This window comes from Syngnathus leptorhynchus, chromosome 2, assembly GCF_054491065.1.
Source record: "Syngnathus leptorhynchus isolate UIUO chromosome 2, UIUO_Slep, whole genome shotgun sequence".
Taxonomy (NCBI): Eukaryota; Metazoa; Chordata; class Actinopteri; order Syngnathiformes; family Syngnathidae; genus Syngnathus; species Syngnathus leptorhynchus.
The window spans coordinates 10,917,874-10,942,462 of record NC_141196.1 but is presented as its reverse complement, the minus strand read 5'-3'; the positions used below and the strand labels follow the sequence as shown (position 1 = coordinate 10,942,462).

The 24,589-nt window shown below is 41.4% G+C and overlaps 2 protein-coding genes across 6 annotated transcripts in view; one reads left to right on the top strand and one right to left on the bottom strand.

Annotated features, from left to right (window-relative positions):
* Positions 1–2,285, bottom strand: part of pdgfc (platelet derived growth factor c) — a 28,649-nt gene extending 26,364 nt beyond the window's left edge. For all 3 annotated transcript variants that reach the window (XM_085904642.1, XM_085904651.1, XM_085904661.1), the window contains exon 1: positions 1,721–2,285. In XM_085904642.1, coding sequence (XP_085760768.1) covers positions 1,721–1,835 — 115 coding nt within the window. In that variant the 5' untranslated portion in view covers positions 1,836–2,285. The remainder of the gene's footprint in view (positions 1–1,720) is intronic.
* A 2,988-nt stretch (positions 2,286–5,273) lies between these two features.
* Positions 5,274–21,837, top strand: glrbb (glycine receptor, beta b). 3 transcript variants are annotated; one of them, XM_085905876.1, is made up of 10 exons: positions 5,274–5,595; positions 8,771–8,895; positions 10,686–10,792; positions 11,842–11,909; positions 15,078–15,304; positions 15,860–15,942; positions 16,021–16,161; positions 16,829–16,981; positions 19,052–19,353; positions 20,459–21,837. In XM_085905876.1, exons 2-10 carry the CDS (start codon positions 8,771–8,773, stop codon positions 20,750–20,752), a joined length of 1,500 nt encoding a protein of 499 aa, XP_085762002.1. In that variant the 5' UTR covers positions 5,274–5,595; the 3' UTR covers positions 20,753–21,837. The 3 variants fall into 3 exon arrangements, with proteins under 3 accessions (XP_085762002.1, XP_085762001.1, XP_085762003.1); XM_085905875.1 differs by having other exon boundaries at positions 8,752–8,895; positions 20,459–21,835; XM_085905877.1 differs by lacking the exon at positions 8,771–8,895.
* The last annotated feature ends 2,752 nt before the right edge of the window (positions 21,838–24,589 follow it).

Here is a 24,589-nt window from a genome sequence, read left to right as displayed (position 1 = left end):
GGTTAAGGTTAGCATCTTTTACCATCTATAAAGGAATCTTTTCTCCATTGTTGTAGTTCAACATTTCATTCCAAATCTTATCATATCTTTTGCTATGAGGGGAATTGGGTTTATGTTACATTTAAGGGTAGGGTTAGAGTTGGGGAATTGGGATTTGATTTATGGTTAAATTAGAGGTTAATGTTCAGTGGTAAGAGTTGGGGATTGGGTATGGGTGAGAGTTAGGTGTTTGGGTAATTACGGTAAGGTTGTAGGGTTAGAGTTAACGGTAAGGGTTGTCACACTTGTCATCTACAAACAAATCCTCCAGTGTCGAAAATTTCAACACTAAATATAATCCTGAGACATCCTATCCTTTAATGTCTACATTTCCAATCTGTCCAATCTCAAAGATCACGGTCCGGCCATCGTTTTAACTCATGGCTATCATTAAACCAAGCCAGGCAGCTGGACTGCTGTTTGGATGGCCAAGTTTTAAATCAAATTAAAATACGTTGTTGGACGCAGTTCTTATGGTGTGTGGCGAGTAAAATGGAAAACTGTTACATCAGAATTGCAACTAGACTGCAATCAGACCACAGACGAGTTCAGTTAGGGTCGCTGTTAGCTCTGGTGTTTGAGGCCGAAACAGTTTTTTGTTTTGGTTTTAGTTGCAGCTGTGGACATCCTTTCAAGTTGTTTCATTTTATTAAGTGTGAAACATTATAGCCACACCATGCTGCGCTCAGACCAACACACTATGTGCACTGCTTGTTATAGTCATATAATCATCAGCCACTGAGACGAAGGAAGTTTACCACTGCTGTGCGTAAAATTTCCCTTTTCAGTGTGTGATCTTAAAAAAGACTCCCATCATTTCTCAATAGAAAGTGCTATTGTATAAAGCAACTGCTTAGCAACACTGTCCCTCCATCAACGTCTGCTAAACATAACAGAGCAGCCACTTGGCCTTCTGGTGAATAATAAGATGTTTGGACAAGGCAATGAACAAGACATGGAGGGAGTTCAGTCCAACCTGACCCAAAACACCCAATATTACAGATACTGTTTCACCCGACTCCTATGAGTGTGTGCAAACAAGAGGCTTGTAAATGCACCAGACTTTGTGCTATCATACAACTACCCAAAAAAAAAACATCAAACCAAACACACAGCCAGCCACAAACCAACCAAACCATCAAACATACCATCAACCCCACAAAAAACTCAAACTTGCCAAATTACCAGCCAACTAGCTTGTCAACCAGTCAGACAGCTATCCCTCACTCACTTCCCAGCCAGCAATCCAACTAATCAACCAATGAACCCAAAAGATAGTCAACAAATTACCAACCTTACAGAAAGTCAATTTGATTACCTTGATAATCTGTGAAACCCAATTGTCCCACTTGGATGACACGGTTAAATGCACCGCACCGCACTCTATGGACAAAAAAGACCCAGACTCACTTCCTAATCAGAGGTTGTACATAGACGGTTTCGTAATTGTATGCTTCCAGGGGAGCGTGGGGGGGTTGACATGGAATTTTCAGGGTAAACTTTAAAAGGTAATTTCCATATCCTGCCTTGTTTGAAGTGAATGAAACGCACCCATTCATTGCACGCAAACTCAAACAAGATGTGCATTTGAAGAAAAAAAAAAAAAAAAACTGGCCATATGCCCAGAAAGAATGAACATTTGTATGTGCAGGGAAGAGGAAGCAAAGAGATGCAAACTGACCGTTCTGCTCCTTGCCGCCTGGAGGGTGAAATTTGCTGACATGACTTGACTGAGCCTCTGAGCCACTTGGTTGCAGAAGCCACGCGAGAAGGATGAGGAATGATGGAGGGATCATTTGGATGAGTTGGAGTGGTGGTGTGGCAGAGGCTTCCGGGGGACTGGGGGGGGGACTCGGGGATCAGCAGGGGCACCGGTGCTGCTTCGGCGCTCGGACGCGCGCTAGTATCCGCATAATCTTCACCATCAATTCGCCTGGAGGAATGTGAAAAACTTTGCCAAAAATGTCAAATATATATATATAGTAATAAAAAAAAATAGTTTAAAAAGAAATGATTAAACAAACAGAACGCAAAGTGATCAAAAAAGAGTAAACATGTTTTTAAAAAATAACTACATTGATGAATAAAATAATCCAGGGATCAAAGAGGTGTTCTTGCTTAAAAGTGTGCGTGAAAAAATGTCATCTTCCACTCGGGTTGGAGTTGTGCTGTATTCCATAAAAGTGGTTCTTCTGCGCTTTCTCGGTTTGTGTGAGAGACTGGCCGCTCAACAGGTGCCGGACAGAAAAAAAGTTTGAGCCGGGAAGGAGGAGGAGGAAGGAGAAAGGAGGGAGGGAGGGAGGGAACTCCCCGGACAATGTTAACCATTGCAGCGCTGCGCGCAAGCATGGAAGAATTAGAAGGTAGAGCGCACATGCATGCCCACTGCATATTTCCAGCATAGTGAAAATGATAAAGCCAGATAAATATGAAAGTTGAGTACAAGTTAAAAGATTTTAAGTTAAATAGTAGATATTTCCGGTTTCTTTCATAGTTGTAATTGAAAAATATGTAACCTTATTGACATGAGTTGATTCTCTATCCCATAAATATTTGCCTGTTAATGACTTCATGTTGATCTTTCATAGTCCAAATAAATTGTGAATCATCCTATCAACAAGAGCCACCGGTGGAGGTTCCGATTTCAGACTTCTTGTTTAGACACATGATTGGAGATGAAATATAAATGGGGTAGAAAGACTTTTTATTTTTTTATAAAGGCGTCTTGGGCAACACGGTGGTTGACGGGTTAGCACGGCTGCCTCACAGTACAGCACTCTTGGATCGATTCCAGGCCTTCCTGTGTGGAGTTTGCATGTTTGCCTCGTGCCAGCTACTCCGGTTTCTTCACGCATTCCAAATACATGAATGGGAGGTGAATTAAGCAGTCTAAATTGTCCTTAGGTGTGATTCTTCTTCTTTTGCTTCTTCTAATAGCGGTTGCTGAGTCCTTTGTCTACAGCACAGGATTACATTCCAGCCGTGCAAAGGCCCACAACCCGTGTCAGCACTTCAACAGTGTGGAATCCCCCATCGCTCTCGCACAGTCTCCCCACACATATGCACGCACACGCACACACACACGCATTTGTGCAGTGCTTCAGGTTTGGTCGACTGGACTATTTTGTCTCGTTTGATTGGCGCTTTCACGGTGGTCCGGACGAGACACATTTGGGCTTTGATGCAAAGACGTATAATAAACACAGCAAATTAGAAACAAGGCCCAACTTTTCTTTTGTTGAAGGGTCATGTACGGTCAGAGGGGGAAGACTTTGATGGGAATGTATACAAGAGGGAGACACGTCCCGTCAAACTAAACATACACATGGCAGCGTTGTCCTCAGAGTAGTGAAATGGCAACCAAGCGGTAGCTGTGTTGTTTATTTTTCATTACAAAAACAAACAATTAAGATGAGAGAATGTTTTAAAAAAAGTCCTAATTTTGCAGTTACTGAATTTGTTATTAGAAAAAGAAATGATAATGTATTTTGTTGTTTTTGTGCGGCAACATCAGAAAAAAAAAAAAAAAAAAAAAAGGAAAAAGCTAAACATCTTTGTGAAGTTAAAAAGTGTCCGGTAATGTGAGTTGGCATCTTCGGTGTCATTTTCATTCAATATTGTAAACTAAACCATCAATCATATAACCCTGGATTGCAGTGAAGGTGAACTGCTGATGCTTACACCTCCACATAGGAGTTTCTTAATATCACTAGTGAAAAAAAGAACTAAGATTCCATCCTGGTGTGCACAGTACAAGTCAAGTGAGCAGAATGCAAGAGTGAACAATCAATACTGAAAGGAAGAGATCAGCACATGCAGGTCGATGTCAATTGCCACTGAAACAGTCTGTTGCTCTCATGAGCATGTGGAGGCACAAAAGACTCAAGTCAGCATCTTGAGTTGTTCTGTACTTGGGTTGAGGGACGCAGGGGGCAATAAAGTGAAAATATATCGAGGTAGCGCAGTATTACTTCAAATGTGTTGTCTGTTTCTAAAAAACATTGGAAGAATAGTGTCTCAAAATTTTGTTGCAATTTATTATTGATTGATCTGTTTGAATTATTGACCTAGATAATCGTTTATGGTTTGTGTCATGTTGTGTTCAAACTTTCAGGGAGTCCGAGTTTCGGACTTTCTTCTTCTTTGGTTACAGCAGGAACTCAATTGATCTATGGCGTGATGCTGCTGAGGCCAAGGAGCAAATCAATAGTCATTGCGGCCCTTCTGGCAGCCACTAATTTAAACCATTGGTCTTTAAACATTCAAGGATTAGCGTGCTTCTCCTAGAGTATCCTATTCATTTTTAAAGAACATCTTGAAGGTGACATGTGATGGAAAATTCATGTTTTTTTGCATCTAAAATTGTGAAACAAATGCTCCTTTAAGAGATTGCCACTGAGAAAATTGTTTTCAGTTTGACATGAGAAATCTGATAAAACCAAAATGGCTAAAGTCATACGGCCAACTGATGTAATTGATGACTATGTGTCCAAGAAATATTGAATGATTATTTTCAAATAGGAGTTAAATAAATATATTATCTAGCTATATCAGTGGGTGTGCAAAATATGCCCAGAGGGTGAAATATGATTCACTCCATTCTTCAATGAGACCGACTGATCATTTACATTACATGATCAAAAGTCTTGTAATAATTGAAATATTTTCCTAGAATGTGTAATTTGAAATAGAACAATTTGTTCATGATTAAGCTCTTTAGAAGTCTCAAGTGAATGGATTTATTTGAAATTTGTGCAATATCTTTATGTGCGTATATAATTCAAATAATTCCATATTTTCCATGTCAATTATTATTATTATTTATTATTATTATTATTATTATTATTATTATGTACTGTCGGCAGGTGTCGCCTTCAGGGACAATTTGAAACTAGAAGTTTTCTTCACAAAACACCTGAGTGACTCTTCCAAACGTGTTTATATGTCAAAGTCCAATGTATATATCAAATCCACATGAACACACCAATGAATACATTATGTATGATCCAATGAATCTGTTTTCCGCACGGAATCCATGACTAGCTTCCGTGACACGCCTGAAGCGACCGTGGAGTGCGTCCGTGTCTCGCTAAGTGATTCGTCCTCAGCGAGTCCCGTGATCGCCTCGCAGCAGCGGGAAACGCATGAGGGGGCGGGGCCAGGGGCGCGTTCTCTCTCCGTGGTGCTGATGAGACGCGGACTTCTGCGCAGCCGGGACTGCGCATGATGCATGACAGATGCGCGCGCGCGAACCATCCGGTGAGCCTCCATCTTGGTCTTCCTTGACCTGCCCAAATTTATCCACCCCTCTAAAAAACCCAACAAGAACCAAAACAACACAGCGGTAACGCAGCCAAGATGCCGTTGAGGCGCGATGATGTGACTCTCCTTTAAAGACAAGCTTGCTGGAAGAAGGACGCTTTAAAGCCCCCTTGGGGGAAGGAGGATGGAAAGGAGCGGCAGCGGCTGGTCGGGAAGGCACCGTTAACAACGATTAGCCCCATCAAGCTTTCGCCGGTTGGTCCGGAGGGGAGTTTTTCGTCAAACGTCTGACAGGTGACGAATCAGACTAAATGTCTTGACGTAATGCTCGTAATGTTTACGTTCGTGACGTTTGCTGGCCGCCATTTTAGAGAGGGAGGGGGCGATCCTTGTGTACGTCTTTGCGTGTGTTGGCATCCCACCCCTCTCTCCACTCTCATCCCTCCCCAACATGGTGGTCGCTGTTTGGTCTCCAATGCAGCAGCCCCTGTTGCACATGTGCACTTCTAATGGTGGTTTTTCGTTTGTTTAGTTCTACCCAAGCTGGTCACGACATTAAGTATGCTTGCTGGAGCCAGTGTAGGAGCCGTGTGGCTTGACTGGAAAGGCACTTGAGAGTTGACCTCCGTCAAGGTCCAAAAATGTACACATTATGCTCCTCCAGTACATGGCAGAGTTTTGTCACTGAGAGGTGTGCCTCATATTTTTGTAACAGAGCATCTTGCATATTAACTTTATTAAATGTATGCTTTATTTGGCAGCACTAGCACATGCACCCAAATAATAATAATTATATAATAATAATAATAATATTATTTTGAATAATTTCCTTTATAAGAAATATAGATCACAAATAATCAATATAAACTCATCTTATTATGGTACTCTGTGCTTCTTGTGAATGTGAATGGATCTCTTCTTGTATATTTTAATTATATTTTATAGGGATCTTTGATATCTTTTTTTTTTTCAGACCGATACCAGTATGAGTACTCAATTCTCGAGTGATCACTGAAACCGATAGCAAGCACTGACAAATAGTAATTTTAATACAGAAAAATTCCCCCAATAAAAAATGCCAGATAATTTTAAAGTAAGCCCTATATGTGTATATCCCAGTATAGCACTTTTTCTTAGAATTGCACAAAGTTATAGGCAATTTGTACTCTACTAATATCTAGTTCCTGATCCTAAAACATTCACTAAAAGGGCGTTCGATACAGATAACGCGAGTACAATACGTTGAAATAAGGCTAGTATGGGTACCGATACTGGTATTGTTACTCGCCCATCACTAATATTGTTTATTTATATTGATTTTAATGAGAAAATATCTTTGAATACTTAAAAAAAAAAAACTATCATGTTTAATCATGTTCAATCTTATGTAGGGCACTAAAAAAGTGACATTGCGCATCCTTAATCGAACATTTTGGTATGACGGTGGACAGATGTGCAATACTGAATCAGAAAGGTTATTTTTTTTGCCAATGGTGTATAATGTAGTCACTGCATTGCATCAAAATTTGATGATCATTTTAAGGATTTGTCATAGAAAATAGGGTGCAAGGGCCCATTTGCTGGCAGCTTTAATATTGTTTGGTTTTGGTGAACAGTCTTGGAGTCATAATAGGAAAAATTACCGTATTTTCCGGACTATAAGGCGCACCTAAAACCCCCAAATTTTCTCAAAAGCCGACGGTGCGCCATATAGTCCGGCGCGCCTTATATATGGACCAAATTCCTAAATTTAAACTTGCCCAAAGCATTGTGTCATGAAATCAATCATAAGTGGCCCGCTAAAGACTATGGATCATTATTTTGTGATTGTAAAATAATTTGTTGCATCTGAAGTTGAAATAAAAAAGATGAAATGAAGGTGCGCCTTATAGTCCGAAAAATACGGTAAACAGGAAGTCTACCCTTTTGGTAAAATTCAAGGGCTCATCTTTTGGCAAGTTCCTACAAACAAATTCATCCAAATAATCCCCAGTAACTGCCGGCTGAACAGATGGGAGTACAAGTGTCCATTAACTATTAATGTTTGCAGTAGCACTTTTCCCCATGTGGTATCAATGTGGTGATATGTTATTGACCTTGAAGTCTTTATACATGTCTGTCTGTCACTCTGTGTGACCCAGTCAGCTCACGAAACACTGACGGGATCAAACAGAACGAGGGCGATCTTGTTCATTGGTCGCAGTGAGACGACTTCAGCTAGAGGCAAAGTCACTTGTGAAAGATTTCTACTTGGCTCGCAGGCTTGAAGGCATGTCCAGCGACGTTTTAATGATTTGTCAACAGTGTTTTTCTTTCGATGAAGTGCACTCTATTATCGGCATTGGCTGATGTTGACAACAAAGCAATAATTGTTTCCTAATTGAAAGCCTGAATGCAACACTGCCTTTTATTGAGTTTATCTGGGAAATGATCAATTAGTCAATATTTGGGCTGCTACATTTTTATTAATAAATTAAAAGTAGTTCATAGGGAAGACTGTGTCTCCTTTAATTCTATGAACTTTGAGATCTTAGCTTAAACATAGCACACTCAAATATTAATTTTTTAGAGTAAAACATCAGGTCAGCATTGAAAATCTGTTCTTGATGTTTTAATAGGTTGGATAAATAAAGTTTGAATAACAAACACAACTTACTATTTAACGTTCACCTGCCACTTTTCTATCAGCCATTTCAGTCATGAGGTGTCTCAGTGGGAAACATACGAAAGAAATGCATATATGAAAGATGAAGAAGAATCATGTTACCCTCTCTGTGGTACCTGCAAAATAAGGAATAGATGCTAATGCAAAATACTGCTTCAGGCTAATGAAATGGTATCGGTACATTTTACGAGTACTGTATATGCATCCTGTATCGGCACAGACACACTTATCAGTATCTTAATTGAAGCAAAGGAAAACTACCTAACAAGCCAAGGAAACCATTCCGCTACAGATTTACCATGTTTCACCTCAATGGAGGTCACTAGAAAGACAGATCCAACTCCTTTGCTAATTAATGAAACGGCATTGACCTAGCTGAGAATTTAAAGGTGTTGTGCTGGGCAATGGCCACGACGTCCACTTGTGAATATGATGATGAACGAGCAACAAGGAGATTGTCAAAAAGGTCCAGGCCTAGAGAGTCCGTCTGGAGTCTAGACGGTAAACTGTGATACTTAACGCGCGGGATGCAAGTTAGGCTGAGACATCACGATAATGTATGGCGACTACATCACACGGTTGATTTGTGACTCCCATTGCTGCATACATCAACTGCCCCTTAATAGATATGCTGTGTTTGTCATCACTAGCTTGGGGCACAAGGTTGGCTGTGTGGATGTGGAGATCATATCACTCTCTGATTTGTCCTCCATTTTGACGGCTCAACCGGAGCAATCTCAAGATGGTTTTGAAAGGTCCTAATTTGGATTTTCGTACCCGCTCAGGCTCCACTCGACACGCAAGATGGGTGTCCAGAAGAAGCTGATGGTCTTCCTTCTGGTGTTGTGCGTTTGCCTCCAAGGAGTGTCTACCAAAGAGAAGGGAACCAAGAAGGGAAAAAAGAAAGGGAAGCAGGTTTACTGCCCGTCGTAAGTACAACAAGCAAACACACGAGCAACACAAAACTTAGAACTTGCTGCATCTATTAGTATAAGTTGGATTCAGTTTTTTTGTTTTACTCTATAAGTTCTAACAAATAGTGGTCAGGGGTCTTATTGACTGAACTGCAGATGGTCGGAGGGGGTGATCTAGTTTCACCAGTGTATTACAGTGTGTGACCAGTAAATGTAGAAAAAATAAATAAAATGACCACAGTAATAATCGCCGTTTACGATGCAAAAAGTCACCTATTTAAGATTTTTTTCCTTTGGCACTCATCCCGTTATTCACTAGATAAAAATACTCACCTTATCGCAGTTTTTCGCTCTTTCTGAACCATCCCAAAATGCCACAAGATGGCGTCTCATAGGAATCCTGCACATTGGTGTCAAGGAAGGGGACTGAAGTGACATTTCAACTGAGAGACGAGCTTTGTAGGCCAGGGAGGAGCTTAGTTGGAAGCATAAAAATTTTCATATAGTCTTACAGTCCATTTCAAAGAAAAACAATCCAATAATTTGTCATGCATTTATTTTTAAGCGTAAAATGAGTTTGAAATGATAAAAAAAAAAAAAAAAGTTCACACAGCTTGACGTGACTTGCTTTTTTCCATGAAGTAAAAGTCGGCTCCCAAAGAGCCTGGCAATGACGTGTCGGAAGAATAAATGGAAGAATCTGACATCTTTTGTTTGACCAACTAAAGCAGCCAATGGCTCATCAATTTTCCAACAGGCCCCGTGGATTATATAGATGTGTCTGCCGTAAGTATACTGTGTATACGGTATATCGAAAAGCTGCCTTAAATGGTAACAAATGTAGTGTAAGCTGTATGACATTCTTCACGTCTTTTGTGGAGCCACTTGGTTCCACTTTAGCTGCAGTGCTTGTTATATGAGTGAGGCTGGGGGGGGTTATCGAAGGGGAATTATGTGTTTTACTTTGATCATGGCAACAACACACACAGTGCGCAACAGTCTTGCAGAGCGCTCACACCAATTTTGTGTGCGGGATAACGTTTATATAATGACATGTAAAGTGCTCAGAGAAGGGGGGTGCGAGGATTCTTGGCAGGAGCTTTCATTGCCACCCACGGGTGGGGGGGGGGGAAGCTTTCTCTTCTCTGCTCTCCTGCCAGACCTGCTTCTGCTGCCTCTCCGCCTCCGCCATCCAAACATCCCAAACATCCGCACCCTCTTTATATGTCGCTGCGGCGGCTATCTTCAAAAGAAAAAGAGGATTTTTTGGGGGGGACGTGTAGATTCTTGATAAACACGGATCAGACCATCAATCAGATCAAGTGACTCAGAAAGTGGTTATTCGATTCCACATACTAATTTGTCATCTGCTTTCACATCAGATACACATGACAAAATCTCTTGAAGATGATGTATTGAATTTTCAACCACTAATGTTGCAAAAAGGCGAGTTGCCATTGAGACAGTAGAAGCCTGGATTTTATTTTTATCTTATACTATTATATTTTTATTTTATTTTTCTACTTGTATGAATGTATATAGGACATTCTAAATATATAGACGTAGTTTAATTTAGACACGGTTAATGCTCGTACGTTAGTCAGATTTTATTTATGTTCTCCAGATATTCTCTAGTGGAGAACAGATCATGTTAGTTGATGTCCGTTCCCATTGTTTGGGTGGTCGCCTTTCAGCCAGACGCTAATGGAATCCACCACTGGTACTCCCTCCTGAAGGTCTAATTGAATCAGAGTGGAGAGCTGGAATGTGACGGCCCTATTCTCTCTTGGTTTTCTTTTTTGCAGGCAACTGTCATCCGAGGATCTGGCCCGCGTGCCTGCCAATTCCACCAGTAACATCTTGAACAGGTTACTGATCAGCTACGATCCCAGAATACGGCCCAACTTCAAAGGTAAGTCCGAATGCCTCTTCATCTCCGCCATCTGTCTGTCTGGCTTTTACGAAGGCCGTCGGATTGCCGGTGTCATGCTAATTTCACAACAGCTCCTCGGAACGTCTTCCTCTGGATTCATTTTCACTCCAAGCGCATGTTCACGAGAGCCCGAATGTTTCGAGATGTCTTCAGCTCGTACGTGATGGAGTGAAAATGAATTGTTCAAGATGGTCAGCTTCACATTTTCAGATCAGATTCTCCTTGTTATTGCTCATTACTTTGTTATTTTGCAAATCTTTCTCGAATTGCTTTTTGTAACATTATTATGACTGTTATTATTTTTATCAACATCAATGTCTTTCTTGTACTGCCCTCGGGTGGCCAGGCTGTGCACACTATAAGGAGTGTCCCAATAGTCATTCGGTCAAAGCATACGTAGCAAAAACACTTTAATTCATTCACATTCAATTCAACTGTGTCGTTACCGTATGCCTTTACATTATTACAAAGTGCAGTTATTCATATTTTTAAAAATAATCTAGCTCTAAAATTTGCCAGTTTAATGTCTCATGGCAATTTTGATTTCACAATTTCATTATTGTAAAGCCAACTCCTTGACAAAATTGGTGGTGCAAGGTCTCTATTGAAGGGTGAAGCCGATTATTTTTCAAAATAATTTGTCATAAAAACAACTTCACAGTGTGCGGTCCGATGAACTTTTAGCCTCTAGCCACGAACGTCCTAGAAAAACTAGCAAGCGTTTGACAGAAGTCCTCAACGGTCGTCTTCGGGTCAATCCTCTGATATTCTCTGTCCTTGACAAGACTTGTCGGCGGGCCCATGCTTCTGCCAGCCTAATCCGCGAGCTAAACATCTGCTCTCCATTCCATTGACCCCCCCCCCAAAGTCATCCATTAGCAGCGTGTCATGATCCCTCAAAAAAACTGTGCATTCCTTTGACCGATGCTTATAAAACATCTTGCTTTGATCAGGATTTCAAGCTACTAGAACATATCTAAAAGCAAACCACATGACCTCACTGATGCCGTCTTTTGTTTCAAACGCAGGAATACCCGTGGAAGACCGAGTGAACATTTTCATCAACAGCTTCGGCTCCATCCAAGAGACGACCATGGTGAGCATCCATCTTGTCGAGCCATATTTCACTCAGTCGGGCCTAAAAAAATTGCTTTATTGCATGAGTGTGAAGGCAAATTCCCACGCCCTTGCTCAATGGATAGCTTCATTTCTGATAAAGGAAGCACACTTTGAATGCTAATGAAGAGATGGGACTCAAGGACAGTGCATCACAGGAAACAATAGCCGCAAAAAGGTCTTACAGTAGACATACGTATGTTTGCCTACTCACAAAAAATCAATTGTATTGGACTTTTGGGGTGAACGCGAAATGCACTAAAAGTTAACCTTTCAAAGAAAAGTAATTTGACCTCAAACTTGACCGTTTGCAGATCCAACACCTGCTGTGAATTCTCAATCTGCAAGATGAACAAATATCCGGCAATTTAAGACTGCACCTAAAAAGGTTTCGTTGCTATGATGACAGGGGTGCAGTGCGTACGCTTCGACACAGTGACGTTGCAGAAATTTCTTACACATAGACAGCATCCGACCTTCAAAAGGTAGCAAAATAGATTTAGACCCTCCAAAAGAGTCTGAAACCCTCAAAATATGAGATTTCCATCATCCTCTTGTTTCCCTCCGTTGGGTCTGCAATGACACGACAACCCTCTTCCAATTCTTCACACCCCCCACGCTGCCGTTAGCACATCTATTTTTTGCTCCGAGGATGACTAATTCCACGCTGTGGCAGTTGTTTTTCTTTTACACCGCCTCAATTTAGCGATTTGCTGGCTGTGTTAAATCCCTCCAGAAGGGAAGCTTGACTCCGAGCCAAAGAAAAGATTGAGTTCCATGGCTTGCTCCTTTGTACAAAGGCAAAAGGTGTGTCAGAGCATCCCCTGAGTGGACCTGAAGAAATGACAGCATGCCTTTGAAATCTCTCGAAAGGAGAAACATACTTACAGTTTTGGCACGCCGACTCAATTCTTTGAAGCGGTTTCGTGTAACGGCCTAACATGAAACAAAGTATTCCTTATTCCTCTGTTTTATCTCTAAAAAAAAAAACCCCTGAAATGACACTACTTACAACAAGCACACAACAAAGACCTGACAAGCCAAAGAAGAAAACAGACAAATTGAGGCGAGGAGAGACAGCTTGGCTGGGGATGCAAGAGTATGTGGCCGACAGAGCTAAAAATCCCTGGCCAGGTGAAATTGAAATGTGAAAGTATTAAAACAAATCACGAAAAGAAAAACCAGGACTCCCTGTTCCAAAATTCTTGTGAATGTCCATCCAGCCTGTCAAGCTCATCACAAAGCAACAGGTGGCGCAATAGTCACAATACTTCACTTTGGGTTCGAGGGAGGTCCAAACAGCCTAGTGAGGTCCAAAAAGGTCTTGTGTGTTTCGAGCGCTCGTCACTTTCAATCAATTCACAATAACAGGCCAAACATGAATAGAAGAGCACATCGTCACCCTCTTTTTTCTGTATGCATGTGTGTGTGTGTGTGTGTGTGTGTGTTCCCCTGGTAGTAGCATTGGCCCGCAGCAGGAAGGACAGAACCGAGGTCCAGCTTGTTAGGGGTTATGTGTGTGCATGTGAAGAGGCCGTCTGGTGTGCAGCTGCGGGGCTTCTATGAAGTCAGCAGTGTGTGTGTGCGTGTGTTTGTGCAGGGTTAACTTCACAGGACAACTAATCTATGTACCTACGTATGCACATTTAGGCAATTGTTGCCGCGGCGGTCACATGATGCCATCAAAGCTCGACAGCAGGTGAAGGTAGTTTGAAACGCACGCGTCCACGAGGCCTTTGACTAAGGGCGTTTTTTTGCACGTTAGTTTTAAAACCTAGTTCGGAACCCTAGCCAGGTTTTAAAACCCTAATCGGAAACCCTAACCCTAGTTTGAAACCCTAATTAGCGATCCCAAGACTGGTTGGAAACCCTAGTCGGAAACCCTAAGCCTAAAGCCTAGTTAGAAACCCTAATCTTACAAACCCTAAAAGTAGGCTGAAAGCCTCGTTGGAAACCCTAACCCTAGTTTTAAAACCTAGTTCGGAACCCTAGCCAGGTTTTAAAACCCTAATCGGAAACCCTAACCCTAGTTTGAAACCCTAATTAGCGATCCCAAGACTGGTTGGAAACCCTAGTCGGAAACCCTAAGCCTAAAGCCTAGTTAGAAACCCTAATCTTACAAACCCTAAAAGTAGGCTGAAAGCCTCGTTGGAAACCCTAACCCTAGTTTTAAAACCTAGTTCGGAACCCTAGCCAGGTTTTAAAACCCTAATCGGAAACCCTAACCCTAGTTTGAAACCCTAATTAGCGATCCCAAGACTGGTTGGAAACCCTAGTCGGAAACCCTAAGCCTAAAGCCTAGTTAGAAACCCTAATCTTACAAACCCTAAAAGTAGGCTGAAAGCCTCGTTGGAAACCCTAACCCTAGTTTTAAAACCTAGTTCGGAACCCTAGCCAGGTTTTAAAACCCTAATCGGAAACCCTAACCCTAGTTTGCGATTACACTGGTCAACAGCAATTTTTTAAAGAGATGGATTATGTTCTTTGGCTTAAAACTATTTTGATACGGATTTAAAAAATGTCTGCTTTTTTTTATCGCACATTGGTTTTTTGAAACACAGTTTATAGATATTTCTTTAAGTTTGAATGAGGGTTGAGTGATATGGCCTAAAATTGACATTACCCTTCACTGTAAAGGTATATATCACAATACAAAATGTAGCGTGAAAGTATTTTTAAATTCAAAATAATTAAATAAATGAATTTATGAATAGGTCAATTCTATACTCCATTAGAGAAGCCAAATTGGTTGAATAAATAGTGATAAAACAAATATGAATTAGGTTAACATTCTCAGAATTAGATCCAAAATAGTGCATCGAAAAATAATATTGCTGATGTTATACATGGAATGGCTTTGAGTTTAGTTTTATTTCATTCATTTAAATTTCCGTGCCAGTGGATTAATTAGCCTTTACCGATTCAACTGGAATACTCTGTCAACTAATACGATGTCTCTCCTTGACAGTTTTTTATTCATTCCGCCACTTTGCACAATCAAAACAAACGCAACAGCTCACAGTCACTCGCAATGAATAAACTCCAATGTCAATGTTGTGTAATGATTGCGATTGCTCCTCATGTCAGTTAGGACGTGACCATCTTGCCCAGTAGAGATAACCAGAAGATGCATGAAAATAATCCGCAGGACTACCGAATCAACATCTTCCTACGGCAGCGCTGGAACGATCCGCGGCTCAAACTGCCGCAGGACTTCAAGTCCGACTCGCTGACCGTGGATCCCGGGATGTTCAAATGCCTCTGGAAGCCAGACCTGTTCTTTGCCAACGAGAAAAGCGCCAACTTCCACGATGTCACGCAGGAGAACATCCTCCTCTTCATCTTCCGCAACGGTGACGTGCTCATCAGTATGAGGTATTTCAATTTGAATAGTTTTAGAAATGGAATCTCATGTTTTACTGATCGGTGTGAACTTGGCGAAGTGCTTCTTTCATAACAGGACATGAGAAAAGTCAGAAATTGCACATAAATTTGGCCTTTTTGGTTTGATGCAGCAATTATTGGTATCCTAAAAGGGTAAAATGATGAAGCTTTTTTTTTTTTGCCTATGCCTAAAGTTGGTGAAGCACCCGCCTCAAATAATCATTTGGACGATTCACCATAATACAGGGTGCCCATTTCTCACTGCTTGCAAATTTAATGACGATTTTTTGTAATGAAACTGTTTGTCCAGTGAGTCGACTTGAGCGTGTGGTAGTGCATAATTATCCTTGCAACATCTAAAAAGTAAAGCAATAAGGCAATCGGATAATTTCCCCCCAGGCGTCTGTAGACAGGTTGTAATCATGTGCGGCTGTAATTTCATAGTTTGTTGATCTAGAATAAACTCGCTCCTAATCTCTCACAAATGAGTCCCCTGTTTAGGCGCAAAATGAGACGGCATTAAAAATGTCTCCCTCCAACCCGCAGGTTGTCCGTCACGCTGTCTTGTCCGCTAGACCTGACCTTGTTCCCCATGGACACTCAAAGGTGTAAAATGCAACTGGAAAGCTGTGAGCGCCACACAAAAACAACCAAAATGCAAGAAACGTTTCAAGCCACACCCACCCTACATTTTTGTGTCATTTCAGTCGGCTACACCACGGACGACCTGCAGTTCATGTGGCAGACGGGGGACCCCGTGCAGATGGACGCCATCGCCCTACCCCAGTTTGACATCCGACAGGAAGACATCGACTACGGCAACTGCACCAAGTTTTACTCAGGGACAGGTACCGCTGTTGTATTGTCATTGCAGTGGAGGCAGGTTACCACGGCAACAAGGCCAGCCAGACACAGAGATTGCCTCTGTGTGTTTGAGACAGGCGGGAGGGAGCACAAGGCTGATTTGAGATTCATGTTACATCAAACATCCCTTTGAACACTTCAGACAACATGATAAAGGCCAGACGTGGAGGCGCCTTAGTATGTAGGTACACGATATTCATAGTCCAAAGAATGGAGAGTGTACACGCGTTATTCCAAGGTCTCCATTTCATTCGAGCAAAGAATGAGTCAAAAATGTTCGGAGTCAATTGAGCCTTCCTCATTTATAAAATATATCATTAACGGTGGTAGTTTTCTTATAGCTAAGTGAGATTAAATGTCTAATTTTTGAAATGAACTAATTAAATTAACTTGTTAATGTCTTGGCAATAATGATAACATTTCAAAGGAATGAGCCAAGAGTGAGGCAGCAGGAGCAGCACTGGATAGAAAATAAAATTAAATAAAAAAAGACATGTTGAAGAGAAAAGTGCAATTTATTTTTCACTGTAATTGATCAAAATGCAAAAAAAATTTAAAGTCCTGACTCCAATGGTAATGATACTGTTGATAGTAATTCAAGGTGCCTTCTCAATCTTTTTCCAGTAATAGCTAAAAATTGTGATCTGGCAGGCTACTACACGTGCGTGGAGGTCATCTTCACCCTGCGACGACAGGTGGGCTTCTACATGATGGGCGTCTACGCACCCACGCTACTCATCGTGGTGCTCTCCTGGCTGTCCTTCTGGATCAACCCCGACGCCAGCGCTGCCAGAGTTCCGTTGGGTAAGGTCGCGCTGCCGCTGACAAAATATGAAAGAGTATACCGGCGGGAACAGTCAAAGGTTGTCAAAAATGCTAAATTTGCGTGAATCAGGTGTGAAAGCCCACTGTGTACTAAATAAAAAGAACTCTTGTAGGGTGGGGGGGTGTATATTTTGGCGGATCACTGAGTTCTCTTATACCTGATGTAACACCATCAATCATCTAGACACCTTGAAGGACTTTATCTCGCAGGCATGCATGCACGCACGCGCCTCCGGATGCCATTGATCAATACGTAACAGATGTGCTTGACAGATGGGATTGAAGTCCTTCACAAAGCAAAGCAGGCCAAGGACTACATTCACACTTTCAGGGGCAGGTGAACTCTTGAAAAGATAACAGCAAGCGGAGCGCAACATTGTCTTGTTGACGATAAGACGGCTTCCAAAAGCAACAGTAAAACTAAAGCAAAACGAAACACAAGCAACGACGATGGGGAAATGCAGTGTACTGAGGCACATCAGGTGTCAAGACTACCGCAATATACCACCAATTACTGCCAAGGAGGACTTACTTGATTTTGCCTTAAGTATCGGTGGCTGGTATCGACAGCATCCAGGAGTAACTGATATCAAAGGTATTTAGACTAGTATCGGCCCGATACCTATACCTATACCTCGTAGCATTCCTAGTTTCAAACAGAGGTTGTGAGCAAAGATTAGGTTGTCAAGCTTGGGTTAAGGTTTCAAGGCAGACCCAAGTCAGGGTTAGGATTTCAAAGAACAAGTTCAAGCCTGCGGTAAGATTTCAAACAAGGGTTTCTCCACTGAGGTACGGTTTGAAATGTTGGTTTCAAGGCATCATTAATATTTCAAAGTCAGCTTTGAAATAGGTAAAGTCTTAGAGTAGGGTTTTGAGCCTGAGTTTAAAGCACATTTTAACCCAGGGATTGGGGTTGAAATGACATTTTCAACCTATTTCAAAGTAAGGCTTTCATCACAGGCGTGTATGTAGTAGTGCATGACTTGCATTGTCATGATGTCCTCCATCCTACCTCCAGTCGTCCATCATCACCTCCCTCATGTCATCATCACCTCCACTCCGCATGGACGCGTCCTCTTCGCTCCTCTCTAAATGGGATCACTGCAGGTCACTCAACACTCAGGTGTGTGCTGCCACTCTCATTTCGTTCCGCGTGCGGTGTGTGTTGTGCATGTGTGTTCAAAGTTGTACTTGGGCACTCAAGGGAATGTAGCCACCTGCTTTAAGCGCATGGAAAAGAAGCTGCCGCGTGATTAAAACAAGCCCCTATAATGGGTGGGGTGGGGCTCACTGTATGTATTTATTGAGTCCCAGCAGAAACATTCTGTTAATAGAAGGGGAGTGACTCTGGTTAATGAGGGTTAAAATGCAAACCTAAGCTGCAATCTGGTTGGGTACACCCAACAAAGACATTAGCAGGTTATTTGAGGCCTTCCAAGTCGAGGAACAATCACGAGTGTATGCTCACACAAGTTTGGTCGCATTATGTTCACAATGCATAAAAATCAGATTTGTATCACATTGCTCGGATTTCATTCGTTCCATTTTCTATGCGAAATCAATTTGATACAACTGTATGATGGGCTAAGGATTTTAAATTTGGGTTTGAAGATCTCAAGTCAGTATTTCAAATTATTGGTTGACACAAGGGTTTGGATTTCAATTCAGGGTTTGAAGCTGGTGTTTGGGATTCACATTTGGGCTTCCAGCCAATTTATAGTTTTGCTAAGTTACTTAAATGAAGGTTCCAAACCAGGTTTAGGGTTTATATTGATGGATTCAAGTTAGGGCTTCAAGTCTGAAGGTTTCATGCATGTGGTTTCAAAACAGGCTTTGCGTTTCAAATGAGGGTTTAAAGACAAGGTTACGATTTCAAACCAGGGTACTGGTAAATATTTCAGATTAGTGTTTAAATCTAGATTGAGGTTTTAAATTTGCGTTTCAACAGGTCTAGTTAGGTTTAAGTAACTATCGTTTTCAAGCTAAGTTTACAAAGCAACAGTTACCATCCAAGTGTGACGTCCTCCATGTTGTTTTCCCAACCTGTAGGCATCCTGTCGGTGCTGTCACTGTCTTCCGAGTGCACGTCTCTGGCTTCGGAGCTCCCCAAGGTGTCATACGTGAAGGCCATCGACGTCTGGCTGATCACCTGCCTGCTCTTCGGCTTCGCCTCATTGGTGGAGTACGCCGTGGTGCAGGTCATGCTCAACAGCCCTAAGCGCATTGAGGCCGAAAAGGCCAGGATCGCGTCCAAGGAGAAGGCGGCGGGAAAGGGCGCTGCCAACGCCGCCGCCAGGAACAACACCGTCAACGGAACCGGGGGGACGCCGCTCCATGTCAGCACCTTGCATGTCAGTGCATCACGCTATCACCCGCTGGAATAAGTTGTTATACTTTACGTTCTCGCAACTAAAATCTAAAACAGACGGGAGCCCAACCAGATAAATGTCTGCCAAGCCAAACGGTCAAGAATTCGATTCAGGTCATTCTGCTATCCAAATAAATGTCATTTTAAGCAAAGGTTAGGTTCTCCAATCAGGGTTTCAGCTAGGTTTAGGGTTTGATGTCACTGTTTCAAAAGAGGTTTTAGGAGTAAGGAATTTTTGTTTTAAGCCTAAATTCTCTAGCCAGGTTTAGGGTCACAAGCTAGGGTTCCAAATTTGATTCGTACAGGTATGGGCTTCAAGTTTAGGGTTTCAAATTAGTATTTGGAATGACAATTGCAAACCAGGTTAGGAGCTTCACAAAGAAGAGGCATCAAGGCTTCAAAGCTGCATTTAAAACCAGGGTTAGGGTTCCAAGCAAAGCTGCTACGTTAGAATGAAGATTCGTTACAAGAGGCTGAGATGTAATCTAAATGCAAAACAGTCAAATGTAATGGATTAGAAAATCTGTGCAGTCTGTGTGACTGAAGTGTGACGCGCGCTTGTCATTTATCCATCCAATTGTGCGCTAATGGAAACGAATACTCCTCCGGAGTCCACCTTAGTCTTCTTCGAGGAAAATTACACCATTTCCATTGTGCTTTAATGAGCGATGCTTGTCGAAAGCAAATCAAGATAATGGAGCTCAAATGAGTTTAATGTCTTCCACTGATTACATGCTGTTCACCAGGCAGGCCTTGAGGGAGGTCCACATTCTGATGGTGGTAAAAATACCAAGAACAAAAATGGCCAATTCCATTGGCTACAATGTCACTGCCATTACTGTACATAGATGGAGTTCCCCAAAGGTCTACCCTCTGCCCAGTGTCAATTACTCCATTTTGACATTTTTTTTACAAATTCAATAGATAATATCAGATTTTTTTTCCCCAAGGTATTTACCACCCTATGCGATTTAAAAATTGTGATCCACTATATTGCAATTGTCGATTTGAATTTGATGAATTGTTCGACCCTAATTTATAAAGTAGCTCATCTGTTAACAGACATTGACATCAGTGCATGGTTGCAGGTGGCGGAGACACGTTGCAAGAAAGTGTGCACCTCCAAGTCGGACCTGCGCACCAACGATTTCAGCATTGTGGGCTCGCTCCCGCGGGACTTTGAGCTGTCGAACTTTGACTGCTACGGCAAGCCCATCGACACGGCCGCCGGCGGCAAATCACAGGCCAAGAACAACAAGAAACCCCCTCCCCCCAAGCCTGTCATTCCGTCGGCCGCCAAGCGGGTGGACCTGTACGCCCGGGCCCTCTTTCCCTTCTCTTTCCTCTTCTTCAACGTCATCTACTGGTCCTGTTACTTGTGATCGCCGACATCCCGGTCCCGACCTCCCATCCATGCCCCGCCCCCAAAAAAACCACACACAAAAAAAAAAAAACGGTGCTTCCTTCCATCAAAAGTAATCCCACTCGTACAGAACTAAAACTATTTAATCTATTTATCTTATCTAAATGTTATTTATCATCACTACTGATGATTTAGTCAACAGCTTTGCCAAATGCACACTTCTATAAAAAAAAAAAAGAGTTTATTTCAGGGGTGGGCAAAGTGTGGCTAGTTATCTCGGCCACCTTTTATTTACAGTGCATCTGGAAAATATTCACAGCACTTCACATTTTTAGTCACAACCAAAACTCAGCAAAATATTTTTTCCATACCCAAAATCTTACTCTCAATTCATATTATCATATTTAACATCTCAGTTATGCGATTCACTTTTTTAAATTGGTGCATTGAGTTGTTGAAAGGTGTATTTAAATTACATGTATTCATTGATTATAATTCACTTTCAATTTTACGTATTTTCCCTACATCTATGAAATTGTTCTTTTCTTTTCATCTCATCTGGGACAGTGTCTGTTATGAAAATGAAATGTGTAAATTGGGAAAAAAACTTTGCCCAACCCTGGCTTACAGTACATATATGTTTATATATATTTAGATACATATATAATATATATAACATGTACATAGCTTCTATTTATCATGAGTTTATTTTGTTTCTCAAGCAGAACGTTCCGTTGTTACGTTGCATGTTTTTTAAAGCCGGGAAACGCATGCATGTGTGAACATATAAGTAGAATATCAAAGTAGGCATTTTAAAGGACTTTTCTCGGGTGGGGGTTTCCCTAATATTTTTGCTCTTGAGTGACAGGCCCCACTGCCACCCCTCCACTGTGATGTTTTCCACCTGTGTATGCGGGTTGCAAGCAAAAGCTGAATAAAAAGACAACTTTTCACGTAACGTGATGCACACCGAAAGCTGTCGGGATGCTTATCATTGATATGACCCCGAAAATGAGACGTTTTAAGTTCATGGTCACTGGACAAATGTTCCTTTCCATTACCAAAAAAGAATAATAATCAGGTGATTCTTTTTTGTAAATGTCATCTTTAATTGGTTGAAACAGTCTGGGAATGTACGAAACTTCTATTTCAGCATCAGTGTTCTTACAAGTTGAATTTTCCTTTAGATTTTGGACAAAATGTTATGAAAATTTGTGAACGTAGCGGACAGTTCTCGAATACAGTGGATCTTCATCCTAAAAGGCGATTTCACAAGATCGGTAGTTTCAATTTTGGAAATTTAGACCCCTTTCTTTCCTGGCAAATGCTTTTCCTCATCTGTCATTCACACTAACATTTATTGATTGTCAGTATTTCATGAAATAAGGTGGAGGCCAACTTGGAAGCTGGAACTGTGGTGAAGACGCTGGCAATTTCAGTGATGGGTTGTCACGTCATTTGCTGATCGACCAATGACGTCATTGATAGGATGCACAAAGTAAGACAATGGAAAAAAAACTAAATCTCGTTCACCCTAATGACGTTCTTTGCTGCCATGGTTAATAATCCAAGGTTTCTCAGCATGTACAGTCTGTTTTTCTTCTCCGTGTATTTTTAAATAATCTTTTTTTTTTGAGGGGGTGTTGGGGGTATTTTTGTTTATTAATATTCATCAAAGTTTTGGGAGAATTTTAATCATTTATTTTGCCAACACATTTGATTGGGCGTCAGTTTTATTTGGAGCGAGGCAAGTCCCAATGCCCTGCAAATAGCTGTTGTTGACTATACAGCCAATAAGTCCTTAAAATAGAATTCATGGACAGGTCTATATTCTGATAAGCCATCAGTTGTCTTTTTTTTTTTTAACTTGATCAAGTTAAGTCAAGGATCTGCTACTGGATCGTTTGAAGCCTAATTTTAATTCTGACTTAATTCTGATCGTCAAAGATCATTAAACAATATGCGGCCTAGAGGTCAGATAACATACAGTATTAGGTTGTTGTACCAGAGTGTGTGTGTGTGTGTGTGTGTGTGTGTGTGTGTGTGTGTTTGTAGCGTCCTAGCGCGCTAACCTATATCACACGGGGTGTGCACTAATCCAACACGACCTCTCACCAGGACGCTGCCCTGCAGGAGGCCAGGATGCAAGCCATGGTGGGCATCATCTGAAGTATCAATAAGCAATAAGCATGTTTGTTAAGACAAAGTAGGTGCTTTTTATTTGTTCCTTTTACCCTCATTTTCTATTTTGTTCTTGTTGATTTTTGTTTTCATCCTATCATTCCTGTCTGTCTTTCTTTTTCAGTCTTGTTATTCCCGTCTGTCGTTTTCTCCCACATCGTGTTTACTTTTGCTCCACTTATATTCCTTTTGATTTATTTTGTTCCTTCTAGTTTTCTTAACTTTCTTGCATGTTTCCCCCTTGATTTAGTTGTAAACATTTTCTTTTGATCTTTTCAAATCTCATTTTTTTTGTCTTCCCTTTTATACCAGCTTTCTTTATGCAACTTTTGTTTTTTTACTTCTCATTCTGTTTTTTACTGTTTTGCTTCCACTTTTTTTGTACCACTCCCTCAATATTTCTACCTTTTTTTTAAATCTGGTCCTTTTTCTTATGATTTGCTCTGTTTAATTAATTTTGTTCTTTTGTATTTTTCTCCCTTCATTACGTTCCCCTTTTCTTCCTTTCATTTTCCTAGTGACTCATTTTCCCCTTTACCTGCTCATATTAGTACTTCATTAACAAATGTTATTTTTCAATTTTACTTTTGGTTATTTTTTCAGTTTTCGTCAACTATAATAACCCTGCTTCTAACAACATCAATATTCCACATTTGTCTGTAATCTTTGCAATGTGTCTACTCTCAAATAATGTTTTCCTATATTGGATTCTTCTGCCTCTTCCCTTGGCAATCAAAATCAAATGTTTTCTTTTTTTTTTAGATTACTCCATAGATTTCAATAAACTGTTTGCATTTTTATTGAATGTTTAATGGACATGAGCCTATGCAATGTTTGGTCTCAGCATTCTTGCTGACCCCGGGACACATCCCTGCTTGCTTGAAGTGTCAAGAGATCCTTGACATTGCAACTTGACTGTTATGTATTCATAACACCAACACCACCCACTTCAAGCTGCAAGAGTCTTCTTACTCATCCATTTCCTACTAAATTCATTTTTTTGTGGGTCTTTTTCTATCAAACTTCCTGTTAAGTTCTTCCTTAGTAAATTCTCTCGGCTGGATTCATGCATTCCAATGGTTCCACTGTCCATGGTGCTGAAATATGTCTGTGTTAGGTTAGATATTGATAGAGAGACAAAAAGATGAAAGGAAATAATCATGATGCATTTTTTTCCTCTTTACTGCCTCACACTATAGGAAAACTGCTGTCAGGCTGACACAAGCCCAAGAAGGTAGAAACCTCTCAATCTCATCTCTCATGAAAGAGCACGGTAGATCACTGACGTCACTCGAGCAGTCGGCTCTCCTTTCGGCAATCTTCGTCCGCCATCTCATTAGCATTCGGTTCCCGGCTTGAGGAGGAGGGTGGAGGGAAGAGTAGAGAGAGTGGGGGGGGGGGTGCTTGATGCTGAGAGAAGAGCGTCGCACTCGGAGCAGGAATCAGCCGCGCTCGCCGCTCCGTCGCTGAGAGTCTTTTATTCCTCGACTACTGGGGTCACTCCCCTTTTATTTTCCACCTTCAACCTTAGTCATCGTTAATTGCATGCCTGGCTGCACACACACAAAAAAAGATGCTTGGGATTTAACGCCTTAATCCGTCCGTCTCTCTCTCCTGGAATATTCCTGCCTCCCCTCCCTGAGTGTGTGTACGGTAGATGCGGACCGCCGCGGCC